At 46.1% G+C, this 26,474-nt stretch overlaps 1 protein-coding gene across 1 annotated transcript in view; it reads left to right on the top strand.

Annotated features, from left to right (window-relative positions):
• The window catches only part of LOC115145167 (palladin-like), a 151,299-nt gene that overhangs the window by 59,745 nt on the left and 65,080 nt on the right, over positions 1 to 26,474 (top strand). The window contains 4 exon segments of the mRNA XM_065003127.1: positions 23,178 to 23,353; positions 23,639 to 23,705; positions 25,576 to 25,693; positions 25,896 to 25,961. Coding sequence (XP_064859199.1) covers positions 23,178 to 23,353; positions 23,639 to 23,705; positions 25,576 to 25,693; positions 25,896 to 25,961 — 427 coding nt within the window.

Raw genomic sequence — 26,474 nt, 5'->3', positions numbered from 1 at the left:
AGTGAGAACAGTGAGAAAGAGGGAACAGTGAAACAGTAAGAGGAACAGAGGGAACAAGAGGGAACAGTGAGAACAGTAAGAGGGAACAGTGAGAACAGTAAGAGGGAACAGGAACAGTGAGAACAGTAAGAGGGAACAGTGAGACCAGTAAGAGGGAACAGTGAGAACAGTAAACAGTAAGAGGGAACAGTAAGAGGGAACAGTGAGAACAGTAAGAGGAACAGTGAGAACAGTAAGAGGGAACAGTGAGAGAACAGAGAACAGTGAGTAAGAGTAAGAGGGAAACAGTGAGGGAACAGTGAGAAGAGGGAACAGTGAACAAACAGTAAGAGGAACAGTGAGACAGTAAGAGGGAACAGTGAGAACAGTAAGAGGGAACAGTGAGAACAGTAAGAGGGAAGAGGAGAACAGTAAGAGGAACAGTGAAACAGTAAGAGGAACAGTGAGAACAGTAAGAGGGAACAGTGAGAACAGTAAGAGGGAACAGTGAGAACAGTAAGAGGGAACAGAGAACAGTAAGAGGGAACAGTGAGAACAGTAAGAGGGAACAGTGAGAACAGTAAGAGGGAACAGTGAGAACAGTAAGAGGGAACAGTGAGAACAGTAAGAGGGAACAGTAAGAGGAACAGTGAGAACAGTAAGAGGGAACAGTAAGAACAGAGGGAAACAGTGAGAGGGAACAGAGAGGGAACAGTGAAAACAGTAAGAGGGAACAGTGAGAACAGTAAGAGGGAACAGAACAAGAGGGAAACAGTAAGAGGGAACAGTGAGAACAGTAAGGGAACAGTGAGAACAGTAAGAGGGAACAGTGAGAACAGTAAGAGGGAACAGTGAGACCAGGGAACAGTGAGAACAGAGGGAACAGTGAGAACAGTAAGAGGGAACAGTGAGAACAGTAAGGGAACAGAGAACAGTAAGAGAGTGAGAACAGTGAGAACAGTAAGAGGGAACAGTGAGAACAGTAAGAGGGAACAGTGAGGGAACAGTGAGAACAGTAAGAGGGAACAGTGAGAACAGGGAACAGTAGAGAGGGAACAGTGAGAACAAGAGGGAACAGGAACAGTAAGAGGGAACAGTGAGACAGTAAGGAAGAGGGTGAGAACAGTGAGAGGAACAGAGGGAACAGTGAGGAACAGTAACAGTAAGGAACAGTGAGGAACAGTAAGAGGGAACAGTGAGAACAGTGAGAGGAACAGTGAAGAACAGTAAGAGGAGAACAGTAAGAGGAACAGTAAGAGGGAACAGTGAGAACAGTAGAGGGGAACAGGAACAGTAAGAGGAACAGTGAGCAGTGAGGGAACAGAGGGAACAGTGAGAACAGTAAGAGGGGAACAGTGAGGGAACAGTGAGAGAGGGAACAGTAAGAGAACAGTAAGAGGGAACAGTGAGAACAGTGAGAGGAACAAGAGGGAACAGTGAGAACAGTAAGAGGGAACAGTGAGAACAGTGAGAACAGAGGGAACAGTGAGAACAGTAAGAGGGAACAGTGAGAACAGTAAGAGGGAACAGTGACAGTAAGAACAGTAAGAGGGAACAGTGAGAACAGTAAGAGGAACAGTGAGAACAGTAAGAGGAACAGAGAACAGTAAGAGGGAACAGTAAGAGGGAACAGTAAGAGGAACAGTGAAACAGTAAGAGGGAACAGTGAGAGCAGTGAAGAACAGTAAGAGGAACAGTGAGAACAGTAAGAGGGAACAGTGAGAACAGTAAGAGAACAGTAAGAGGAAACAGTGAGAACAGTAAGAGGGAACAGTGAGAACAGTAAGAGGAACAGTGAGAACAGTAAGAGGGAACAGTGAGAACAGTAAGAGGGAACAGTGAAAACAGAGGGAACAGTGAGAACAGTAAGAGGGAACAGTGAGAACAGTAAGAGGAACAGTGAAAACAGTAAGAGGGAACAGTGAGAACAGTAAGAGGGAACAGTGAAGAACAGTAAGAGGGAACAGTGAGAGCAGTAAGAGGGGGAACAGTAAGAGGGAACAGTGAGCAGTAAGAGGAACAGTGAGAACAGTAAGAGGGAACAGTGAGAACAGTAAGGGAACAGGAGAACAGTGAGGAAACAGTGGGGAACAGTGAGAACAAGATGGAACAGTGAAAACAGTAAGAGGGAACAGTGAGAACAGTAAGAACAGGGAACAGTGAGAACAGTAGAGAGGGAACAGTGAGAACAGTAAAGAGGGAACAGTGAGGGAACAGTGAGAACAGTGAGAGGGAACAGTGAGAACAGTAAGAGGGAACAGGAACAGTAAGAGGGTGAGAACAGTAAGAGGGAAACAGTAAGAGGGAACAGTGAGAACAGTAAGAGGGAACAGTGAGAACAGTAAGAGGGAACAGTGGAACAGTAAGAGGGAACAGTGAGAACAGTAAGAGGGAACAGTAAGAGGGAACAGTGAGACCAGTGAGAGAACAGGAACAGTAAGAGGGAGAACAGAACAGAGAACAGTAAGAGGGAAACAGTAAGAGGGAACAGTGAGAACAGTAAGAGGAACAGTGAGAAAGAGGGAACAGTGAGACCAGTAAGAGGGAACAGTGAGACAGTGAGAGAAACAGTAAGAGGGAACAGAGAACAGAGGGAACAGTGAGACAGTAAGAGGGAACAGTGAGAACAGTAAGAGGGAACAGTGAGAACAGTAAGAGGGAACAGTAAGAGGGAACAGTAAGAGGGAACAGTGAGAACAGTAAGAGGAACAGTAAGAGGGAACAGTGAGACCAGTGAGAGGGAACAGTGAGAACAGTAAGAGGGAACAGTGAAAACAGTAAGAGAACAGTGAGAACAGTAGAGGGAACAGTGAAAACAGTAAGAGGGAACAGTGAGAACAGTAAGAAAACAGTAAGAGGGAACAGTGAGAACAGTAAGAGGGAACAGTGAGAACAGTAAGAGGGAACAGGAACAGTAAGAGGGAACAGTGAGAGCAGTAAGAGGGAACAGTGAGAACAGTAAGAGGGAACAGTGAGAACAGTGAGAACAGTAAGGGAACAGGAACAGTAAGAGGGAACAGTAAGAGACCAGTGAACAGAGGGAACAGTGAGAACAGTAAGAGGGAACAGTGAGAACAGAACAGAGGGAACAGTGAGAACAGTAAGGAGGAACAGTAAGAGGGAACAGTGAGAACAGTAAGAGGGAACAGGAACAGTGAGGGAACAGTGAGAACAGTGAGAACAGTAAGAGGGAACAGTGAAAACAGTAAGAGGGAACAGTGAGAACAGTAAGAGGGAACAGGAGAACAGTGAGAACAGTAAGAGTAGGAACAGTGAGAACAGTAAGAGGGAACAGTGAGAACAGTAAGAGGGAACAGTGAGAGAACAGTAAGAGGGAACAGTGAGAACAGTAAGAGGGGAACAGTGAGAACAGAACAGTAAGAGGGAACAGTGAGAACAGTGAGAGGGAACAGTGAGAACAGTAAGAGGGAACAGTGAGAACAGTAAGAGGGAACAGTGAAAACAGTAAGAGGGAACAGTGAGAACAGTAAGAGGGAACAGTGAACAGTAAGAGGGAACAGTGAAAACAGTAAGAGGGAACAGAGAACAGTAAGAGGGAACAGTGAGAACAGTAAGAGGGAACAGTGAGAACAGTAAGAGGGAACAGTAAGAGGGAACAGTGAGAACAGAGGGAACAGTGAGAACAGTAATAGGAACAGTGAGGGGAACAGTGAGAACAGTAAGAGGGAACAGTGAGAACAGTAAGGGAACAGTGAGAACAGTAAGAGGGAACAGTGAAAACAGTAAGAGGGAACAGTGAGAGCAGAAAGAGAGGAACAGTGAGAACAGTAAGAGAACAGTAAGAGGGAACAGTGAGAACAGTGGAACAGTAAGACCAGGAACAGTGAGAACAGTAAGAGGGAACAGTGAGAACAGTAAGAGGGAACAGTGAAAACAGTAAGAGGGAACAGTGAGAACAGTAAGAGGGAACAGTGGGAACAGTAAGAGGGAACAGTGAGAACAGTAAGAGGAACAGTGAAACAGTAAGAGGGAACAGTGAGAACAGTAAGAGGGAACAGTGAGAACAGTAAGAGGGAACAGAGGGAACAGTGAAAACAGTAAGAGGGAGGGAACAGTGAGAACAGTAAGAGGGAACAGTGAGAACAGTAAGAGGGAACAGTGAAAACAGTGAGAGGGAACAGTGAGAACAGAGGGAACAGTGAGAACAGTAAGAGGGGAACAGTAAGAGGGAACAGTGACAGAACAGTGAGAACAGTAAGAGGGAACAGTGAAGAACAGTAAGAGGGAACAGTGAGAACAGTAAGAGGAACAGGAACAGTAAGAGGAACAGTAAGAGAGGGAACAGTGAGAAGAGAGGAACAGTAGAGAGGGAACAGGGAACAGTAAGAGGGAACAGTAAGAAGGAACAGTAAGAGGGAACAGTGAGACCAGAGGGAACAGTGAGAACAGTAAGAGGGAACAGTGAAAACAGTAAGAGGGAACAGTAAGAGGGAACAGTGAGAACAGTAAGAGGAACAGTGAAAACAGTAAGAGGGAACAGTGAGAACAGTAAGAGAGGGAACAGTAAGAACAGGGAACAGTAAGAGGGAACAGTGAGAACAGTAAGAAGGAACAGTAAGAGGGAACAGTGAGAACAGTGAGAGAGTGAGAACAGTAAGAGGAACAGTAAGAGGGAACAGTGAGAACAGTAAGAGGAACAGTGAGAACAGTAAGAGGGAACAGTGAAGAACAGTAAGAGGGAACAGTGAGAACAGTAAGAGGGAACAGTGAGAACAGTAAGAGGGAACAGTGAGAACAGTAAGAGGAACAGTGAGAACAGTGAGGGAACAGTGAGAACAGTAAGAGGGAACAGTGAGAACAGTAAAGAACAGGGAACAGTAAGAGGAACAGTGAGAACAGTAAGAGGGAACAGTAAGTGAGGGAACAGTGAGAACAGTAAGAGGGAACAGTGAGAACAGTAAGAGGAACAGTGAGAACAGTAAGAGGGAACAGTGAGAACAGTAAGAGAACAGTAAGAGGGAACAGTGAGAACAGTAAGAGGGAACAGTGAAAACAGTAAGAGGGAACAGTGAGAACAGTAAGAGGGAACAGTGAAAACAGTAAGAGGGAACAGTGAGAACAGTAAGAGGAAACAGTGAGAACAGTAAGAGGGAACAGTAAGAGGGAACAGTAAGAGGGAACAGTAAGAGAACAGTGAGAACAGTAGAGGGAACAGGAACAGTAAGAGGGAACAGTGAGAACAGTAAGAGGGAACAGTGAGACCAGTGAGAGGGAACAGTGAGACAGTGAGAACAGTAGAGGGAACAGTGAGAACAGTAAGAGGGAACAGTGAAAACAGTAAGAGGGAACAGTGAGAACAGTAAGAGGGAACAGTAAGAGAAGAAAACAGTAAGAGGGAACAGTGAGAACAGTGAGAGGGAGGGAACAGTGAGAACAGTAAGAGGGAACAGTGAGTGAGAACAGTGAGAAAGAGGGAACAGTAAGAGGGAACAGTGAGGAAACAGTAAGAGGAACAGTAAGAGGGAACAGTGAGAAAACAGTAAGAGGAACAGTAAGAGGGAACAGTAAGAGGAACAGTGAAGAGTAAGAGGGAACAGTGAGACAGTAAGAGGAACAGTAAGAGGGAACAGTGAGAACAGTAAGAGGGAACAGTGAGAACAGTAAGAGGGAACAGTGAAAACAGTAAGAGGGAACAGTGAGAACAGTAAGAGGGAACAGTGAAGAGGGAACAGAACAGTAAGAGGGAACAGTGAGAACAGTAAGAGGGAACAGTGAGAACAGAGGAAAGAGGGAACAGTGAGAACAGTAAGAGGGAACAGTGAGAACAGTAAGAGGGAACAGTGAGACAGTAAGAGGGAACAGTAAGAGGGAACAGTAAGAGGGAACAGTGAGAGAACAGTGAGAACAGTAAGAGGGAACAGTAAGAGAACAGTAAGCAGGGAACAGTGAGAACAGTAAGAGGGAACAGTGAGAACAGTGAGAGGGAACAGTGAGACCAGTGAGTGAGCGAGAACAGTGAGAACAGTAAGAGGGGGGGAGAACAGTAAGAGGGAACAAAACAGTAAGAGGGAACAGTGAGAACAGTAAGAGGAAACAGAACAGAGAACAGTAAGAGGGAACAGTGAGACAGTGAGAGGGAACAGTGAGACAGTGAGACCAGTGAGGAACAGTGAGAGGGAACAGTGAGAACAGTAAGAGGGAACAGTGAAAACAGTAAGAGGGAACAGTGAAAACAGTAAGAGGGAACAGTGAGAACAGTAAGAGGGAACAGTGAGACAAGCGAGAGGGAACAGTAAGAGGGAACAGTGAGAACAGTAAGAAGGAACAGTAAGAGGGAACAGTGAGAGGGAACAGTGAGAACAGAGGGAACAGTGAGAACAGTAAGAGGGGAACAACAGTGAGAGTGAGAACAGTAAGAGGGAACAGTGAAAACAGTAAGAGGGAACAGACCAGAGAACAGAACAGAGAGGGAACGAGAGGAACAGTAAGAGGGAACAGTGAGACCAGTAAGAGGAACAGGGAACAACAGTAAGAGGAAACAGTGAGAACAGTAAGAGGGAACAGTGAGAACAGTAAGAGGGAACAGTGAGAACAGTAAGAGGGAACAGTGAGAACAGTAAGAGGGAACAGTGAAAACAGAACAGTGAGAACAGTGAGAGGGAACAGTGAGACCAGTGAGAGAGAACAGTGAGAACAGTAAGAGGGAACAGTGAAAACAGTAAGAGGGAACAGTGAAAACAGTAAGAGGGAACAGTGAGAACAGTAAGAGGGAACAGTGAGAGAGGGAACAGTAAGAGGGAACAGTGAGAACAGTAAGAGGAACAGTAAGAGGGAACAGTGAGACCAGTGAGAGGGAACAGTGAGAACAGTAAGAGGGAACAGTGAACAGTAAGAGAACAGTGAGAACAGTAAGAGGGAACAGTGAAAACAGTAAGAGGGAACAGTGAGAACAGTAAGAGGGAACAGGAGACAGTGAGGAGGGAACAGTAAGAGGCAAGAGGAGAACAGTAAGAAGGAACAGAACAGTAAGAGGGAACAGTGAGACCAGTGAGAGGGAACAGTGAGAACAGTAAGAGGGAACAGTGAGCGAGAACAGTGAGAACAGTAAGAGGGAACAGTGAAAACAGTAAGAGGGAACAGTGAAAACAGTAAGAGGGAACAGTGAGAACAGTAAGAGGGAACAGTGAGACCAGTGCAGTAAGAGGAACAGAGGGAACAGTGAGAACAGTAAGAGGGAACAGTGAGAACAGTAAGAAGGAACAGTAAGAGGGAACAGTGAGACCAGTGAGAGGGAACAGTGAGAACAGTAAGAGGGAACAGTGAGCGAGAACAGCGAGAACAGTGAGAACAGTAAGAGGGAACAGTGAAAACAGTAAGAGGGAACAGTGAGAACAGTAAGAGGGAACAGTGAAAACAGTAAGAGGGAACAGTGAGAACAGTAAGAGGAAACAGTGAGAACAGTAAGAGGGAACAGTAAGAGGGAACAGTGAGAACAGTAAGAGGGAACAGTAAGAGGGAACAGTGAGAACAGGGAACAGTAAGAGGGAACAGTGAGAACAGTAAGAGGGAACAGAAGAGGGAACAGTGAAAACCAGTGAGCGAGAACAGTAAGAGAACAGTAAGAGGGAACAGGAACAGTGAGAACAGTAAGAGGGAACAGTGAGAGAACAGTAAGAGGGAACAGTGAGAACAGTAAGAGGGAACAGTGAGAAACAGTAAGAGGGAACAGTGAGAACAGTGAGAACAGCGAGAGGGAACAGTGAGAACAGTAAGAGGGAACAGTGAAAACAGTGAGAGGGAACAGTGAAGGAACAGTAAGAGGGAACAGTGAGAACAGTAAGGGAGGGAACAGGGAACAGTAAGAGGGAACAGTAAGAGGGAACACTGAACAGTGAGAGAACAGTAAGAGGAACAGTGAAACAGTAAGAGGGAACAGTGAGAACAGTAAGAGGGAACAGTGAGAACAGTGAGAAACAGTAAGAGGGAACAGTGAGAACAGTAAGAGGGAACAGTGAGAACAGTAAGAGGGAACAGTGAGAACAGTAAGAGGGAACAGTGAGAACAGTGAGAGAACAAGAGGGAACAGTGAGAACAGTAAGAGGAACAGTGAGAACAAGAGGGAACAGTGAGAACAGTAAGAGGAAAGAGGGAACAGTGAGAACAGTAAGAGGGAACAGTGAGAGAACAGGAACAAGAGAGGAAACAGTAAGAGGGAACAGTGAGAACAGTAAGAGGGAACAGTGAGAACAGTAAGAGGGAACAGTGAGAGGGAACAGTAAGAGGGAACAGTGAGAACAGTAAGAGGGAACAGTGAGAACAGTAAGAGGGAACAGTGAGAGCAGTAAGAGGGAACAGTGAGAACAGTAAGAGGGAACAGTGAGAACAGTAAGAGGGAACAGTGAGAACAGTAAGAGGGAACAGTGAGAACAGTAAGAGGGAACAGTGAGAGCAGTAAGAGGGAACAGTGAGAACAGTAAGAGGGAACAGTGAGAACAGTAAGAGGGAACAGGAACAGTAAGAGGGAACAGTGAGAGGGAACAGTGAGAACAGTAAGAGGGAACAGTGAGCGAACAGTAAGAGGGAACAGTGAGAACAGTAAGAGGGAACAGTGAGAACAGTAAGAGGGAACAGTGAAAACAGTAAGAGGGAACAGTGAGAACAGTAAGAGGGAACAGTAAGAACAGTAAGAGGGAACAGTGAGAGCAGTAAGAGGGAACAGTGAGAGCAGTAAGAGGGAACAGTGAGAGAACAGTAAGAGGGAACAGTGAGAACAGAGAGGGAACAGTAAGAAAGAGGGAACAGTGAGAACAGTAAGAGGGAACAGTAAGAGGGAACAGTAAGAGGGAACAGTGAGACCAGTGAGAGGGAACAGTGAGAACAGTAAGAGGGAACAGTGAGCGAGAACAGTGAGAACAGTAAGAGGGAACAGTGAAAACAGTAAGAGGGAACAGGAAAACAGTAAGAGGGAACAGTGAGAACAGTAAGAGGGAACAGAGGGAACAGTAAGAGGGAACAGTGAGACCAGTAAGAGGGAACAGTAAGAGGGAACAGTAAGAGGGAACAGTGAGAGTAAGAACAGTAAGAGGGAACAGTGAGAACAGTAAGAGGGAACAGTGAGAACAGTAAGAGGGAACAGAGAGGGAACAGTGAGAACAGTAAGAGGGAACAGTGAGAACAGTAAGAGGGAACAGTGAAAACAGTAAGAGGGAACAGTGAAAACAGTAAGAGGGAACAGTGAGAACAGTAAGAGGAACAGTGAGAACAGTAAGAGGGAACAGTAAGAGTAAGAGGGAACAGTGAAGAACAGTAAGAGGGAACAGTGAGAACAGTAAGAGGGAACAGTGAGAACAGTAAGAGGGAACAGTGAGAACAGTAAGAGGGAACAGTGAAAACAGTAAGAGGAACAGTAAGAGAACAGGAACAGTGAGGAACAGTAAGAGGGAACAGTGAGAACAGTGAGAGGGAACAGTAAGAGGGAACAGTGAGAACAGTAAGAAGGAACAGTAAGAGGGAACAGTAAGAGGGAACAGTGAGAACAGTAAGAGGGAACAGTGAGCGAACAGAACAGTGAGAACAGTAAGAAGGAACAGTAAGAGGGAACAGTGAAAACAGTAAGAGGGAACAGTGAAAACAGTAAGAGGGAACAGTGAGAACAGTAAGAGGGAACAGTGAGAACAGTAAGAGGAGAGGGAACAGTGAGAACAGTAAGAGGGAAACACAGTAAGAGGGAACAGGAACTCTGATCAGGAGGGAACAGTGAGAACACCCAGGAACAAGGGAAACAGTGAGACCAGTGAGAGGGAACAGTAAGCCTCAGAGAACAGTAAGAGAACAGTAAGAGGGAACAGTGGAACAGTCAAGAGGGAACAGGAACAGAACAGGAACAGAGAACAGTAACAGTGAGGAACAGTGGAACACCTGAAACACCTCTTTAAGGAAACAGAAAACAGTAAGAGGAAATGAGAACCTAAGAAAACAGTAAGAGGGAACAGTCAGTGAGAGGGAACAGTTAGATGCACTACTGTTCCACTGAGAGGAACAGTAAGAGGGAAATGAGACCAGTGAGAGGGAACAGTAAGAGGGAACAGTGAAAACAGTAAGAGGGAACAGTGAACAGAGGGAACAGTAAACAGTAAGAGGGAACAGTGAGAACAGTAAGGGAACAGTAAGAGGGAACAGTGAGACCAGTGAGAGGGAACAGTGAGAACAGTAAGAGGGAACAGTGAGCAGTAGAGGGAGCAGTAAGAGGGAACAGTGAGAACAGTAAGAGGGAACAGTGAAAACAGTAAGAGGGAACAGTGAGAACAGTAAGAGGGAACAGTGAAAACAGTAAGAGGGAACAGTGAGAACAGTAAGAGGGAACAGTGAGAACAGTAAGAGGGAACAGTGAGAGGAACAGTGAACAGTAAGAGGGAACAGTAAGAGAAAACAGGAACAGTAAGAGAGGGAACAGTAAGTAGGGAACAGTGAGACCAGTGAGAGGGAACAGTGAGAACAGTGAGAACAGTAAGAGGGAACAGTGAGAACAGTAAGAGGGAACAGTGAAAACAGTAAGAGGGAACAGTGAGAACAGTAAGAGGGAACAGTGAGAGAACAGTAAGAGGGAACAGTGAGAACAGTAAGAGGGAACAGTGAGAAACAGTAAGAGGGAACAGTGAAAAACAGTAAGAGGGAACAGAACAGCGAGAAAAAAACAGTAAGAGGGAACAGTGAGAACAGTAAGAGGAACAGGAAACAGTAAGAGGGAACAGTGAGAGAGCAGTAAGAGGGAACAGTGAGAACAGTAAGAGGGGAGGGAAAACAGTAAGAGGGAACAGTGAGAGCAGTAAGAGGAACAGTGAGAACAGTAAGAGGGGAGAACAGTAAGAGAAACAGTAAGAGAACAGTGAAAACAGGGAACAGTGAGAGCAGTAAGAGGAACAGTAAGAGGGAACAGTGAGAACAGTAAGAGGGAACAGTGAGAACAGTAAGAGGGAACAGTGAGAACAGTAAGAGGGAAACAGTAAGAGGGAACAGTGAGAGCAGTAAGTAAGGGGAACAGTAAGAGGGAACAGGAACAGTAAGAGGGAACAGTGAGAAAACATTAAGAGGGAACAGTGAAAACAGTAAGAGGGAACAGTGAGAACAGTAAGAGGAAACAGTAAGAGGCAACAGTGAGAACAGTAAGAGAGGGAACAGTGAGAACAGTAAGAGGGAACAGAGAACAGTAAGAGGAAACAGTAAGAGGGAACAGTGAGAACAGTAAAGAACAGGGAACAGTAAGAACAGTAAGAGGAACAGTGAGAGCAGAGAGGGAACAGTAAGAGGCAACAGTGAGAACAGTAAGAGGGAACAGTAAGAACAGTAAGAGGGAACAGTGAGAGCAGTAAGAGGGAACAGTAAGAGGAACAGTGAGAACAGTAAGAGGGAACAGTGAGAACAGTAATAGGGAACAGTGAGAACAGTAAGATGGAACAGTGAGAGCAGTAAGAGGGAGGGAACAGTGAGAACAGTAAGTGAGCAGGGAACAGTGAAAACAGTGAAAACAGAGGGAACAGTGAAAACAGTAAGAGGGAACAGTGAGAACAGTAAGAGGGAACAGTGAAAACAGTAAGAGGGAACAGTGAGAGCAGTAAGAGGGAACAGTGAGAGCAGTAAGAGGGAACAGTGAGAGCAGTAAGAGGGAACAGTGAGAGGGAACAGTAAGAGGCAACAGTGAGAACAGTAAGAACAGTAAGAGGGAACAGTAAGAGGGAACAGTGAGACCAGTGAGAGGGAACAGTGAGAACAGTAAGAGGGAACAGTGAGCGAGAACAGTGAGAACAGTAAGAGGGAACAGTGAAAACAGTAAGAGGGAACAGTAAGAGGGAACAGTGAGACAAGCGAGAGGGAACAGTAAGAGGGAACAGTGAGACCAGTGAGAGGGAACAGTAAGAGGGAACAGTAAGAGGCAACAGTGAGAACAGTAAGAGGGAACAGTGAGAACAGTAAGAGGGAGCAGTGAGAACAGTAAGAGGGAACAGTGAGACCAGTGAGAGGGAACAGTGAGACCAGTGAGCGAGAACAGTGAGAACAGTAAGAGGGAACAGTGAAAACAGTAAGAGGGAACAGTGAAAACAGTAAGAGGGAACAGTGAGAACAGTAAGAGGGAACAGTGAGACAAGCGAGAGGGAACAGTAAGAGGGAACAGTGAGAACAGTAAGAAGGAACAGTAAGAGGGAACAGTGAGACCAGTGAGAGGGAACAGTGAGAACAGTAAGAGGGAACAGTGAGCGAGAACAGTGAGAACAGTAAGAGGGAACAGTGAAAACAGTAAGAGGGAACAGTAAGAGGGAACAGTGAGACAAGCGAGAGGGAACAGTAAGAGGGAACAGTGAGACCAGTGAGAGGGAACAGTAAGAGGGAACAGTGAGAACAGTAAGAAGGAACAGTAAGAGGGAACAGTGAGACCAGTGAGAGGGAACAGTGAGAACAGTAAGAGGGAACAGTGAGCGAGAACAGTGAGAACAGCTAGAGGGAACAGTGAAAACAGTAAGAGGGAACAGTGAAAACAGTAAGAGGGAACAGTGAGAACAGTAAGAGGGAACAGTGAGACCAGTGAGAGGGAACAGTGAGAACAGTAAGAGGAACACGTCAGTACCTCCAGGCTCTGATCAGGCCCTACACCCAAACAGGGAACAGTAAGCGGGAACAGTCTGGCCTGCTCGCCTCCCTAACTGAGGGAACAGTCCCGGAACAGTCAAAACTGAGGCAGCTCTGGAGGAACAATGGTGGAACAAACTCCCTAAGACGCCAGGAACAGCGGAGTCAATCACCACCTTCCGAGAGACACAGAAACCCCACCTCTTTAAGGAATACCTAGGATAGATAAAGGAATCCCTCTCACCCCCTCCCCCTGAAAAGATTTAGATGCACTACTGTTCCACTGGAGGTCATGAGAAAGGTGAACAGTAAGACAATTTGTAAGAGAGGAACTGGATAAGAGGGCTAAATGACTTAAATGTAAATGTAAATGTAATGGAACAGTGAGAACAGTAAGAAGGAACAGTAAGAGGGAACAGTGAGACCAGTGAGAGGGAACAGTGAGAACAGTAAGAGGGAACAGTGAGCGAGAACAGCGAGAACAGTGAGAACAGTAAGAGGGAACACTGAAAACAGTAAGAGGGAACAGTGAGAACAGTAAGAGGGAACAGTGAAAACAGTAAGAGGGAACAGTGAGAACAATAAGAGGGAACAGTAAGAGGGAACAGTGAGAGCAGTAAGAGGGAACAGTAAGAGGGAACAGTGAGAACAGTAATAGGGAACAGTGAGACCAGTGAGAGGGAACAGTGAGACCAGTGAGCGAGAACAGTGAGAACAGTAAGAGGGAACAGTGAAAACAGTAAGAGGGAACAGTGAGAGCAGTAAGAGGGAACAGTGAGAGCAGTAAGAGGGAACAGTGAGAACAGTAAGAGGGAACAGTGAGAGCAGTAAGAGGGAACAGTGAAAAACAGTAAGAGGGAACAGTGAAAACAGTAAGAGGGAACAGTGAGAACAGTAAGAGGAAACAGTAAGAGGGAACAGTGAGAGCAGTAAGAGGGAACAGTGAGAACAGTAAGAGGAAACAGTAAGAGGGAACAGTGAGAACAGTAAGAGGGAACAGTGAGAACAGTAAGAGGGAACAGTGAGAACAGTAAGAGGAAACAGTAAGAGGGAACAGTGAGAGCAGTAAGAGGAAACAGTAAGAGGGAACAGTGAGAGCAGTAAGAGGGAACAGTGAGAACAGTAAGAGGGAACAGTGAGAACAGTAAGAGGAAACAGTAAGAGGGAACAGTGAGAGCAGTAAGAGGGAACAGTGAGAACAGTAAGAGGGAACAGTGAAAACATTAAGAGGGAACAGTGAAAACAGTAAGAGGGAACAGTGAGAACAGTAAGAGGAAACAGTAAGAGGCAACAGTGAGAACAGTAAGAGGGAACAGTGAGAACAGTAAGAGGGAACAGAGAACAGTAAGAGGAAACAGTAAGAGGCAACAGTGAGAACAGTAAGAGGGAACAGTAAGAACAGTAAGAGGGAACAGTGAGAACAGTAAGAGGGAACAGTAAGAGGCAACAGTGAGAACAGTAAGAGGGAACAGTAAGAACAGTAAGAGGGAACAGTGAGAGCAGTAAGAGGGAACAGTGAGAGAGAACAGTGAGAACAGTAAGAGGGAACAGTGAGAACAGTAATAGGGAACAGTGAGAACAGTAAGATGGAACAGTGAGAGCAGTAAGAGGGAACAGTGAGAACAGTAATAGGGAACAGTGAAAACAGTAAGAGGGAACAGTGAAAACAGTAAGAGGGAACAGTGAGAACAGTAAGAGGGAACAGTGAAAACAGTAAGAGGGAACAGTGAGAACAGTAAGAGGGAACAGTAAGAACAGTAAGAGGGAACAGTGAGAACAGTAAGAGGGAACAGTGAGAGCAGTAAGAGGGAACAGTGAGACCAGTAAGAGGGAACAGTGAGAGGGAACAGTAAGAGGCAACAGTGAGAACAGTAAGAGGGAACAGTAAGAACAGTAAGAGGGAACAGTGAGAGCAGTAAGAGGGAACAGTAAGAGGGAACAGTGAGCGAGAACAGTGAGAACAGTAAGAGGGAACAGTGAGAACAGTAAGAGGGAACAGTGAGAACAGTAAGAGGGAACAGTGAGAACAGTAAGAGGGAACAGTGAGAACAGTAAGAGGGAACAGTGAAAACAGTAAGAGGGAACAGTGAAAACAGTAAGAGGGAACAGTGAGAACAGTAAGAGGGAACAGTGAAAACAGTAAGAGGGAACAGTGAGAACAGTAAGAGGGAACAGTAAGAACAGTAAGAGGGAACAGTGAGAGCAGTAAGAGGGAACAGTGAGAGCAGTAAGAGGGAACAGTGAGAGCAGTAAGAGGGAACAGTGAGAACAGTAATAGGGAACAGTGAGAACAGTAATAGGGAACAGTGAGACCAGTGAGAGGGAACAGTGGGACCAGTGAGCGAGAACAGTAAGAGGGAACAGTGAAAACAGTAAGAGGGAACAGTGAGAGCAGTAAGAGGGAACAGTGAGAACAGTAAGAGGGAACAGTGAGAACAGTAAGAGGGAACAGTGAGAACAGTAAGAGGGAACAGTGAGAACAGTAAGAGGGAACAGTGAGACCAGTGAGAGGGAACAGTGAGACCAGTGAGCGAGAACAGTGAGAACAGTAAGAGGGAACAGTGAAAACAGTAAGAGGGAACAGTGAGAACAGTAAGAGGGAACAGTGAGAACAGTAAGAGGGAACAGTGAGACCAGTGAGACGGAACAGTGAGACCAGTGAGCGAGAACAGTGAGAACAGTAAGAGGGAACAGTGAAAACAGTAAGAGGGAACAGTGAGAACAGTAAGAGGGAACAGTGAGACAAGCGAGAGGGAACAGTAAGAGGGAACAGTGAGAGGGAACAGTGAGAACAGTAAGAAGGAACAGTAAGAGGGAACAGTGAGACCAGTGAGAGGGAACAGTAAGAGGGAACAGTGAGCGAGAACAGTGAGAACAGCTAGAGGGAACAGTGAAAACAGTAAGAGGGAACAGTGAGAACAGTAAGAGGGAACAGTGAGACAAGCGAGAGGGAACAGTAAGAGGGAACAGTGAGACCAGTGAGAGGGAACAGTGGAAACAGTAAGAGGCAACAGTGAGAACAGTAAGAAGGAACAGTAAGAGGGAACAGTGAGACCAGTGAGAGGGAACAGTGAGAACAGTAAGAGGGAACAGTGAGCGAGAACAGTGAGAACAGTAAGAGGGAACAGTGAGAACAGTAAGAGGGAACAGTGAGAACAGTAAGAGGGAACAGTGAAAACAGTAAGAGGGAACAGTGAGAACAGTAAGAGGAAACAGTAAGAGGCAACAGTGAGAACAGTAAGAGGGAACAGTAAGAGGGAACAGTGAGAGCAGTAAGAGGGAACAGTGAGAGCAGTAAGAGGGAACAGTGAGAGCAGTAAGAGGGAACAGTGAGAACAGTAAGATGGAACAGTGAGAACAGTAATAGGGAACAGTGAGACCAGTGAGAGGGAACAATGAGAGCAGTAAGAGGGAACAGTGAGAGCAGTAAGAGGGAACAGTGAGAACAGTAAGAGGGAACAGTGAGAGCAGTAAGAGGGAACAGTGAAAAACAGTAAGAGGGAACAGTGAAAACAGTAAGAGGGAACAGTGAGAACAGTAAGAGGAAACAGTAAGAGGGAACAGTGAGAGCAGTAAGAGGGAACAGTGAGAACAGTAAGAGGGAACAGTGAGAACAGTAAGAGGAAACAGTAAGAGGGAACAGTGAGAGCAGTAAGAGGGAACAGTGAGAACAGTAAGAGGGAACAGAGAACAGTAAGAGGAAACAGTAAGAGGCAACAGTGAGAACAGTAAGAGGGAACAGTAAGAACAGTAAGAGGGAACAGTGAGAACAGTAAGAGGCAACAGTGAGAACAGTAAGAGGGAACAGTAAGGACAGTTAGAGGGAACAGTGAGAGCAGTAAGAGGGAACAGTGAGTAAGAGGGAACAGTGAGAACAGTAAGAGGGAACAGTGAAAACAGTAATAGGGAACAGTGAGAACAGTAATAGGGAACAGTGAGCGAGAACAGAGAGAACAGTGAGAACAGTAAGAGGGAACAGTGAAAACAGTAAGAGGGAACAGTGAAAACAGTAAGAGGGAACAGTGAGAACAGTAAGAGGAAACAGTAAGAGGCAACAGTGAGAACAGTAAGAGGGAACAGTGAGAACAGTAAGAGGGAACAGTGAAAACAGTAAGAGGGAACAGTGAAAACAGTAAGAGGGAACAGTGAAAACAGTAAGAGGGAACAGTGAGAGCAGTAAGAGGGAACAGTGAGAGCAGTAAGAGGGAACAGTGAGAACAGTAAGAGGGAACAGTGAGAACAGTAATAGGGAACAGTGAGACCAGTGAGAGGGAACAGTGAGACCAGTGTAAGAGGAACAGTGAGAACAGTAAGAGGAACAGTGAAAACAGTAAGAGGGAACAGTAAGAGGGAACAGTAAGAGGGAACAGTGAGAGCAAGTGTACAGAGGGAACAGAGCAGTAAGGGAACAGTGAGACCAGTGAGAGGGAACAGTGAGAACAGTAAGAGGCAACAGTGAGAACAGTAAGAGGGAACAGTGAGACCAGTGAGAGGGAACAGTGAGAATAGTAAGAACAGTAAGAGGGAACAGTAAGAACAGTAAGAGGGAACAGTGATACCAGTGAGAGGGAACAGTGAGAATAGTAAGAACAGTAAGAGGGAACAGTAAGACCAGTGAGAGGGAACAGTGAGACCAGTGAGCGAGAACAGTGAGAACAGTAAGAGGGAACAGTGAAAACAGTGAGAGGGAACAGTGAGAATAGTAAGAACAGTAAGAGGGAACAGTAAGAGGCAACAGTGAGAACAGTAAGAGGGAACAGTAAGAACAGTAAGAGGGAACAGTGAGAGCAGTAAGAGGGAACAGTGAGAGCAGTAAGAGGGAACAGTGAGAACAGTAAGAGGGAACAGTGAGAAAAGTAAGAGGGAACAGTGAGAACAGTAAGAGGCAACAGTGAGAACAGTAAGAAGGAACAGTAAGAGGGAACAGTGAGACCAGTGAGAGGGAACAGTGAGAATAGTGAGAACAGTAAGAGGGAACAGTAAGAACAGTAAGAGGGAACAGTGAGAACAGTAAGAGGGAACAGTAAGAACAGTAAGAGGGAACAGTGAGAGCAGTAAGAGGGGACAGTAAGAACAGTAAGAGGGAACAGTGAGAGCAGTAAGAAGGAACAGTGAGAGCAGTAAGAGGGAACAGTGAGAACAGTAAGAGGGAACAGTGAGAACAGTAAGAGGGAACAGTGAGAAAAGTAAGAGGGAACAGTGAGAACAGTAAGAGGCAACAGTGAGAACAGTAAGAAGGAACAGTAAGAGGGAACAGTGAGACCAGTGAGAGGGAACAGTGAGAATAGTGAGAACAGTAAGAGGGAACAGTAAGAACAGTAAGAGGGAACAGTGAGAACAGTAAGAGGGAACAGTAAGAGGGAACAGTGAGAGCAGTAAGAGGGAACAGTGAGAGCAGTAAGAGGGAACAGTGAGAACAGTAAGAGGGAACAGTGAGAACAGTAAGAGGGAACAGTGAGAACAGTAAGAGGGAACAGTAAGAGCAGTAAGAGGGAACAGTGAGAACAGTAAGAGGGAACAGTGAGAACAGTAAGAGGAAACAGTGAGAGCAGTGAGCGAGAACAGTAAGAGGGAACAGTGAAAACAGTAAGAGGGAACAATGAGAGCAGTAAGAGGGAACAGTGAGAGCAGTGAGAGGGAACAGTGAGAACAGTAAGAGGGAACAGTGAAAAACAGTAAGAGGGAACAGTGAAACAGTAAGAGGAAACAGTAAGAGGGAACAGTGAGAGCAGTAAGAGGAACAGTGAGAACAGTAAGAGGGAACAGTGAGAACAGTAAGAGGAAACATTAAGAGGGAACAGTGAAAACAGTAAGAGGGAACAGTGAGAACAGTAAGAGGAAACAGTAAGAGGCAACAGTGAGAACAGTAAGAGGGAACAGTGAGAACAGTAAGAGGGAACAGAGAACAGTAAGAGGAAACAGTAAGAGGCAACAGTGAGAACAGTAAGAGGGAACAGTAAGAACAGTGAGAACAGTAAGAGGGAACAGTGAGAGCAGTAAGAGGGAACAGTGAGAGCAGTAAGAGGGAACAGTGAGAACATTAAGAGGGAACAGTGAGAACAGTAATAGGGAACAGTGAGACCAGTGAGAGGGAACAGTGAGACCAGTGAGCGAGACCAGTGAGAACAGTGAGAACAGTAAGAGGGAACAGTGAAAACAGTAAGAGGGAACAGTGAAAACAGTAAGAGGGAACAGTGAGAGCAGTAAGAGGGAACAGTGAGAACAGTAAGAGGGAACAGTGAGAACAGTAAGAGGGAACAGTGAGAACAGTAAGAGGGAACAGTGAGAACAGTAATAGGGAACAGTGAGACCAGTGAGAGGGAACAGTGAGACCAGTGAGCGAGAACAGTGAGAACAGTAAGAGGGAACAGTGAAAACAGTAAGAGGGAACAGTGAGAACAGTAAGAGGGAACAGTGAGACAAGTGAGAGGGAACAGTAAGAGGGAACAGTGAGACCAGTGAGAGGGAACAGTGAGAACAGTAAGAGGCAACAGTGAGAACAGTAAGAAGGAACAGTAAGAGGGAACAGTGAGACCAGTGAGAATAGTAAGAACAGTAAGAGGGAACAGTAAGAACAGTAAGAACAGTAAGAGGGAACAGTAAGAGGCAACAGTGAGAACAGTAAGAGGGAACAGTAAGAACAGTAAGAGGGAACAGTGAGAGCAGTAAGAGGGAACAGTGAGAGCAGTAAGAGGGAACAGTGAGAACAGTAAGAGGCAACAGTGAGAACAGTAAGAAGGAACAGTAAGAGGGAACAGTGAGACCAGTGAGAGGGAACAGTGAGGACAGTAAGAGGGAACAGTAAGAACAGTAAGAGGGAACAGTAAGAACAGTAAGAGGGAACAGTGAGAACAGTAAGAGGGAACAGTGAGAACAGTAAGAGGGAACAGTGAGAACAGTAAGAGGGAACAGTGAGAACAGTAAGAGGGAACAGTGAGAACAGTAAGAGGGAACAGTGAGAACAGTAAGAGGGAACAGTGAGAACAGTAAGAGGAAACAGTGAGAGCAGTAAGAGGGAACAGTGAGAACAGTAAGAGGGAACAGTGAGAACAGTAAGAGGAAACAGTAAGAGGGAACAGTGAGAGCAGTAAGAGGAAACAGTGGGAGGGAACAGTGAGAGCAGTAAGAGGAAACAGTAAGAGGGAACAGTGAGAGGGAACAGTGAGACCAGTGAGAGGGAACAGTGAGACCAGTGAGAGGGAACAGTGAGACAAGTGAGAGGGAACAGTGAGACAAGTGAGAGGGAACAGTGAGAACAGTGAGAGGGAACAGTGAGACCAGTGAGAGGGAACAGTGAGAACAGTAAGAGGGAACAGTGAGAACAGTGAGAGGGAACAGTGAGACCAGTGAGAGGGAACAGTGAGACCAGTGAGAGGGAACAGTGAGAACAGTGAGAGGGAACAGTGAGACCAGTGAGAGGGAACAGTGAGACCAGTGAGAGGGAACAGTGAGACCAGTGAGACCAGTGAGAGGGAACTGTGAGAACAGTGAGAGGGAACAGTGAGACCAGTGAGAGGGAACAGTGAGACCAGTGAGAGGGAACAGTGAGACCAGTGAGAGGGAACAGTGAGTCGTGTTCAGCACATTCCACAGTGCATGGCTAAACAGAGCTAAATGGAGTGGGGATTAAAAAAGGAGCCTGTCTCTAAGTGAGTTTACTCAGTAATTACACGTAATAGCAGGTCATTAGGGTTTGATTAATATGTGGTTTTATTGTGGTGCTCGTCGGGAGTGGGTAACGTATACTCTGCAACTCTGGCTGCCTGCTAGGTTCAACTTGAGCTCCCCTACTTTACTCGTTCTCCCTCTTTATGGCTATCTTTTGCATTTCTACCAAACTGGACCCTAGTGAATGTACAGTAATCCATCCAAAGCCATGCTCCTTCACGCCTATAAAACACAGGGAGTTTGTATGACACATGCTGTATCGCGTGTTACACTGTTTGACTGAGACTTAGAGCTGGAGGAGTGGCTGGCAGGACAGAGCTGTACCACAACCACAATGGAAAATTATTAACAAGCCTCAATCTGACCACTGCTGAATACTCTGATTGCCAGTTTTATTTGTTTTGGGTATTTAGTACACAGTTCAGTTTGTGCAGTACCGTAACAAGTTGATTTGATCTGCTTGGGGCCTGGACTAAGACTGTCTGGATCATGGAAAACACACTTCCCCTGCTGGTTTACTGGTCTCTGTTCACTATGTTTTGTACACACACACACACACACTCCTTATCACTCAGCATCACAGCTACCGCACACAGCTCTGTGAATACATTAACATAAGGATGTAATGACTCGTAATATGCTGTTTTCTGTACAATATGTTTTTAATTTGGTGTTCCACCAAATGTCCAAATGATTCTGCTACAGATGAAGTGATCACTGCAGTGTGGTTCCTGCAGTGTGGTTCCTGCAGTGGTTCCTGCAGTGTGGTTCCTGCAGTGTGGTTCCTGCAGTGTGGGATATTTCAAACTGACAGCATCTGAGAATCTGAAGGAGACTACGAGTCACTGTGATTACCCTCGGGAGATGGGGACTCAACAGAAACAGTTTGAGTTCTGAGAATGAAAAAACACAAATCCCCGGGATTTATCATTCAGAGCAAATTCCCAGAAGGTGGATTTGAACCAACCATGTTATGGCCTTTTTTCTTCCCTCTTGCCATAATGTAAAAAATGTATCCCCAAACACTCAGACATATTGCATTGCTCAAACATTCAAGACATTCATTTGTCTGCTGCTGTCAGCTCAGTGAACTATTACCCTGTAACTGTCTCTGTGCCTCAACCAAAGCCTTTGATATTACTGAGCACTATAAAACATGTCAAGCAGCAAACCCATGTTCTGGGGTCAAAGAGCACTGTACAAAGGCTTGGTGTGTGGGTCACAGTCTGTTTTATCAGTACAGTGGAGATAGCCGTGGATGTTTGGAGCGTGGCTGACACTTGGCCTCCAGCTGCCTGTATGGATGACATGCTGCTGCTGGATAAGAGGTCCCCCTGCCTTCCTGCTAGAGGCCGCATGTCTTAAACAGCCCTTCACCCAATCTCTGAGCCCTGCTCTGTTTCCTGTCATTTAACACACAACACGATAGGCTGTAGCTTGCCAACTTTCCCTCATTTCCCTTCATCGAGCGATAAGGAAGAGACCCAACTCCCAAGTCTATTGTAGTGAGAGGTTAAGGTATGAGCTGTGGCAGTAGCCTCGCTAGCCATGCTAAGACACACGATGGGGAATAACCCTTTTGTTCATCTCAGACCCAGTCGTCGGAATATGATGACTAAACCCCTTTGGCTCATCCAGCTGTCAGTGGTGCTAATGACTTGCGAATGTGCGATCCCGTTTTGGTAATGACAGTGTCGTGTGCACCGTTGATTCTGTCTGAGCCTGCCTGGCACGCCACTCGTTCATACTCTCCTTCTACCCAGCCCTGTCTTCCACTTTCTCCATCCCTCTCTCCTCTCAGCGTCTCTCACACCCACACCATCAAGTGTAAATCATAGGGGATGAAGTGACATCTGTCTGTCTGGTTATCTGGGCTGGTAGATTAATAGCAGGGTGGAGTGTATAATGTAAAGTATAACAAGCCAAACAGCGGAATGCATAGCATTTTCTATAACGCGCCAAGAGGGCTGGAATGTCCCGAGGTCTGCGACCAGCGGAACGGAACAGCTGTGCTTCCTGCAATCTTCTGAATTCCTGCTCGTCCTCCTGCTGCTCCTCCTCCCACTCACTGCTCGGGTTAACTGTGCAGAAGCATGTGCTCTCATTTTATAGGAGGGCCTGAGCATGGAGAAGAAGGAGCGAGATGGTTATGGGGGTCATTGGCTGTGTTTGAAGTAGTTGGGTGGTGTCAGTAGTGGTTGGTTTGATCGTTGGCTCAGTAAACAGAGATGAGACCGCCTCTGTAGTGTGGTCGGCTGTCTCTTGCCTGTTTAGTGTGGTAGACTAGACTGTCTCATGCCTCCTGGGACCCAGGAGAAGCCAGAGTGAGTGAAGCCCTGTGAGGAGGTACCGAGCCAGGCAGGTTTCACCAGGCCACAGTCCAGCCCAGGCAGAACCTCAGACGTCTGGGGGGGGCTGTTTCCCGTAACTCTGTGTTTTGTCATTGCCCCAGGGCTGAGTTTAAGCAGGTATGGAAACACTCTCTCAGACATGCCCAGAGGGTAGAGGTGTGGGTATAAAGCATATATTTGAGAAAAGGTCTGAACGCTGCACAGTGGACATGGTGTTGAGAGAAGTAAATCGAATGGGACTCATAACTTCATGTAGAAATGCCACAGTATGCACAGTAGCCACAAATAACCTCGCACACAAGTGACGTTGGTCCAATTGCATTTACAAAAGATCTCAATGATCCCAAAACCAATGTAACACAGATTCGTGAGGTGTTTGGCCGTGCCCAGGTGATTAATGACTCTGATTGGCAGACCTCCATCGCATTCTTCACAGTCATGATTATAACCGCTAATCTGAGAATCTGAAATCAATTCAATTGTTCTACGTTGGGCAATGGCTCTTACTTGTGCCGGCACATTGGTAGGGCCTACGGCTGTTTGTAGCAATGGTATTTAAGCGAAAAATTCCCTCTTACCCCCATCCGTTATGTCCAGATGGTTCTGTGAGGGGCGGGAGCTACACAACTGTCCAGACGTCCAGATCTGGAGGGATGGTGACCTGTACACGCTGATGATCGCTGAGGCCTTCGAGGAAGACACGGGACGCTACACCTGCGTTGCCTCCAACAGTCTCGGCGCTGACAACACCTCGGCAGAGGTCTACATCGAGGGTGAGTGCATGGCAGTGGAGGCTGCCGAGGGGAGAATGGACCATAATAATGGCTGGAAAGGAGCAGACGGAATGGCATCATACACATGGTTTCCACTAATTCTGCTCCAGCCATTACCAGGAGCCTGTCCTCCCCAATTAAGGTGCCACCAACCTCCTGTGGTGCATCGGTACAACTTCTCCAATATATCTGGGCTCACTGTCAAACAAATGAATGTCATTTGAATTCATGTAAACTCTCCACTAAAAGGTCTCTGTTTCCCCGTTCCTCTGTACCTCTGTTTAGGTGCTTCATCCTCAGACTCAGAAGGAGAAGGATCTTTGACAAATTCCAGATCAGGAGTCATGCCTCAGTACGTGTGTGTGCCTCAGTACGTGTGTGTGTGCGAGTGTCTCAGCATGACCCTCTCTCCACCCCTCACCTTGTGACCCTTAACCCCTTCCTAACTCTGTGGTAGGGTCCATGTTAGCTGGGCCCTCCAGGTGGTAATCAGGCTAGCTGCCTGCTCTAATTTAACTAGACCTATAAACCCCTATAATGACCTTTCTTACCCTGGCTCGTTTAGATAATGAGAGGTCCCCATGGGTTAATATGGTAAAGGCTGTCTGCCCTGGTCCTGAAAGCTTATACAGGCCTTCTCCCTCCCTCCCTCCCTCCCTCCCTCTCTCTCTCTTTCTCTCTTCATATATGTACATTTATTTTTGTGCTACATTGGTATTGATTACTACGTTGTTGGGCTTGGAGCTTGTAAGACAGGCATTTCACTGTACTTGTGCACGTGACATTAAGAACTCGAAACTCATTCACTCAGTTTCTTTACCTTCTGTAATATAATCAATTCAATTCAAAAGTCTTTATTGGCATGGGAAACATATTTGTACATGGCCAAAGTAAGTGAAATAGATAAACAATGAACAGTAAACATTACACTCACAAAAGTTCCAAAGGAATAGAGACATTTCATGTCATATTAAGACTATATACAGTGTTGCAAATAGTTCAAGTACAAAAGGGAAAATAAATAAACATAAATATGGGTTGTATTTACAACGGTGTTTGGTCTTCTCTGGTTGCCCTTTTCTTGTGGCAACAGGTCACAAATCTTGCTGCTGTGATGGCACACTGTGGTATTTCACGCAAACAAAATTGGATTTGTTTTCAAATTCTTTGTGGGTCTGTGTAATCTGAGGGAAATATGTGTCTCTAATATGGTCATACATTGGGCAGGAGGTTAGGAAGTGCAGCTCAGTTTCCACCTCATTTTGAGGGCAGTGTGCACGTAGCCTGTCTTCTCTTGAGAGCCAGGTCTGCCTACGGCAGCCTCTCTCAATAGCAAGGCTATGCTCACTGAGTCTGTACATAGTCAAAGCTTTCCTTAAGTTTGGGTCAGTCACAGTGGTCAGGTATTCTGCCACTGTGTACTCTCTGTTTAGGGCCAAATAGCATTCAAGTGTGCTCTGTTTTTTTGTTAATTCTTTCTAATGTGTCAAGTAATTATCTTTTTGTTTTCTCATAATTTGGTTGGGTCTAATTGTGTTGCTTTCCTGGGGCTCTGTGGGGTCTGTTTGTGTTTGTGAACAGAGCCCCAGGACGAGCTTGCTTAGGGGACTCTTCTCCAGGTTCATCTCTCTGTAGGCGATCGCTTCCTTTTAGGTGGTTGTAGAATTGAACGGCTCTTTTCTGGATTTTGATGATTAGCGGGTATCGGCCTGATTCTGCTCTGCATGCATTATTTGGTGTTTTACTTTCTCTACTGAGGATATTTGTGCAGAATTCCTTGGTTCCTCATCTCATGTTATCTCGCTTTCTTATCTTTCTCTGTCATTGTCTCTCTGTATCTCTCTGAGTATTTCCCAACTCCCCTTCCTGTCTTCACTCTGCCATTCTCTCTTCTGTTCACACATTAACATCTTGGCTCTCACTCTCAGTGACATCATCTTAGTCCTTGTGGGGAGCATTTTCATAGGCTCCAAAGTCATTTACAAGGTGCAAACTGCCCACTTTGTGTGTCTATGGAATTAGACGTGTGAGAGCAGACCATTATTGCAAAGAGCGAGCAATAAGTAAAGAGTATTTAGTAGTGAAATGTGTTTTAGACATCAACATCTTTATTATCTCAGATGATGTGATACGTTAACTGCACTGTTTTGTTCTCTCTCTCTAAATGGCCACTCGGTCAGCGTGTGGACATCTCTGAGGACCTAATACGGTGTATGTTTCAGGTCCCAGAAGAAGACAACTTCAATCTCCCTGTCCATTCATTCACCTTCACCCACGAGCCCCGAGGCCGTACCTCACCGCTTCACCCTGGTCCAGCCCCTATCTGCACCTCAACACCGGGTAGGACACACACACACACACACACACACACACACAGACACACACACACACACACAGACACACACACACACACACACACACACACACACACACACACACACACACACACAGCAGTATATGATCTGTCTTCAAATTGAAAACACAAGAAAACACAACAATTTCTCAAGGTGGATGTTGATGGTCAGATTATCTTGTCCTCCAGATGCGGAGTCCAGTTTCTTCACTACATGGTGATGGTTCTGTCACAGCGCCCCCTATCTTCACCAAGGTACGACTACATCTGGAATTATGGCAAAGTTATGCATCACACACACATATGTGCAGACAATTGCATGCTCCATCTCCCTGGAATAACACAGGATAGGACAGTGTCTTTCACTGGCGGGGGCCTGATAAAACATTACAGTTAGACGAAGGGCCGGAGCGCTCCTGTCTCCTGGTTGAACTGTTCTGGAACCCACACCTCTTCCCCTCCTCTCCCCCAGCCCACCTCGGGCCATGCGTCGGGTTGTGTGTGTGATGGTGGCATGTAAGTGGCAGAGCATCAAACAGGAGAGTTTCACTCCCATCCATCCCTGAAGACTACATTTTCCAGTTCATTACTGAAAGACATTTGTTTGTCTTCACCCCCTCCGCCAGGAGCTGAAGGGCTTTAATCATCTCAACAAGTGGGTGAAGTCAGGGGTGTGATGTCACCCTGGCTGTCACGCACACACACACACACACACACACACACACACACACATTCACACATAGAGTCGTAAACACACGTACACACATA

The sequence above is a fragment of the Oncorhynchus nerka genome, linkage group LG17 (assembly GCF_034236695.1).
Source record: "Oncorhynchus nerka isolate Pitt River linkage group LG17, Oner_Uvic_2.0, whole genome shotgun sequence".
In the NCBI taxonomy this organism is placed as follows: Eukaryota; Metazoa; Chordata; class Actinopteri; order Salmoniformes; family Salmonidae; genus Oncorhynchus; species Oncorhynchus nerka.
The sequence above is the reverse complement of the archived record's forward strand: the minus strand, read 5'-3'. Positions and strand labels throughout refer to the sequence as shown.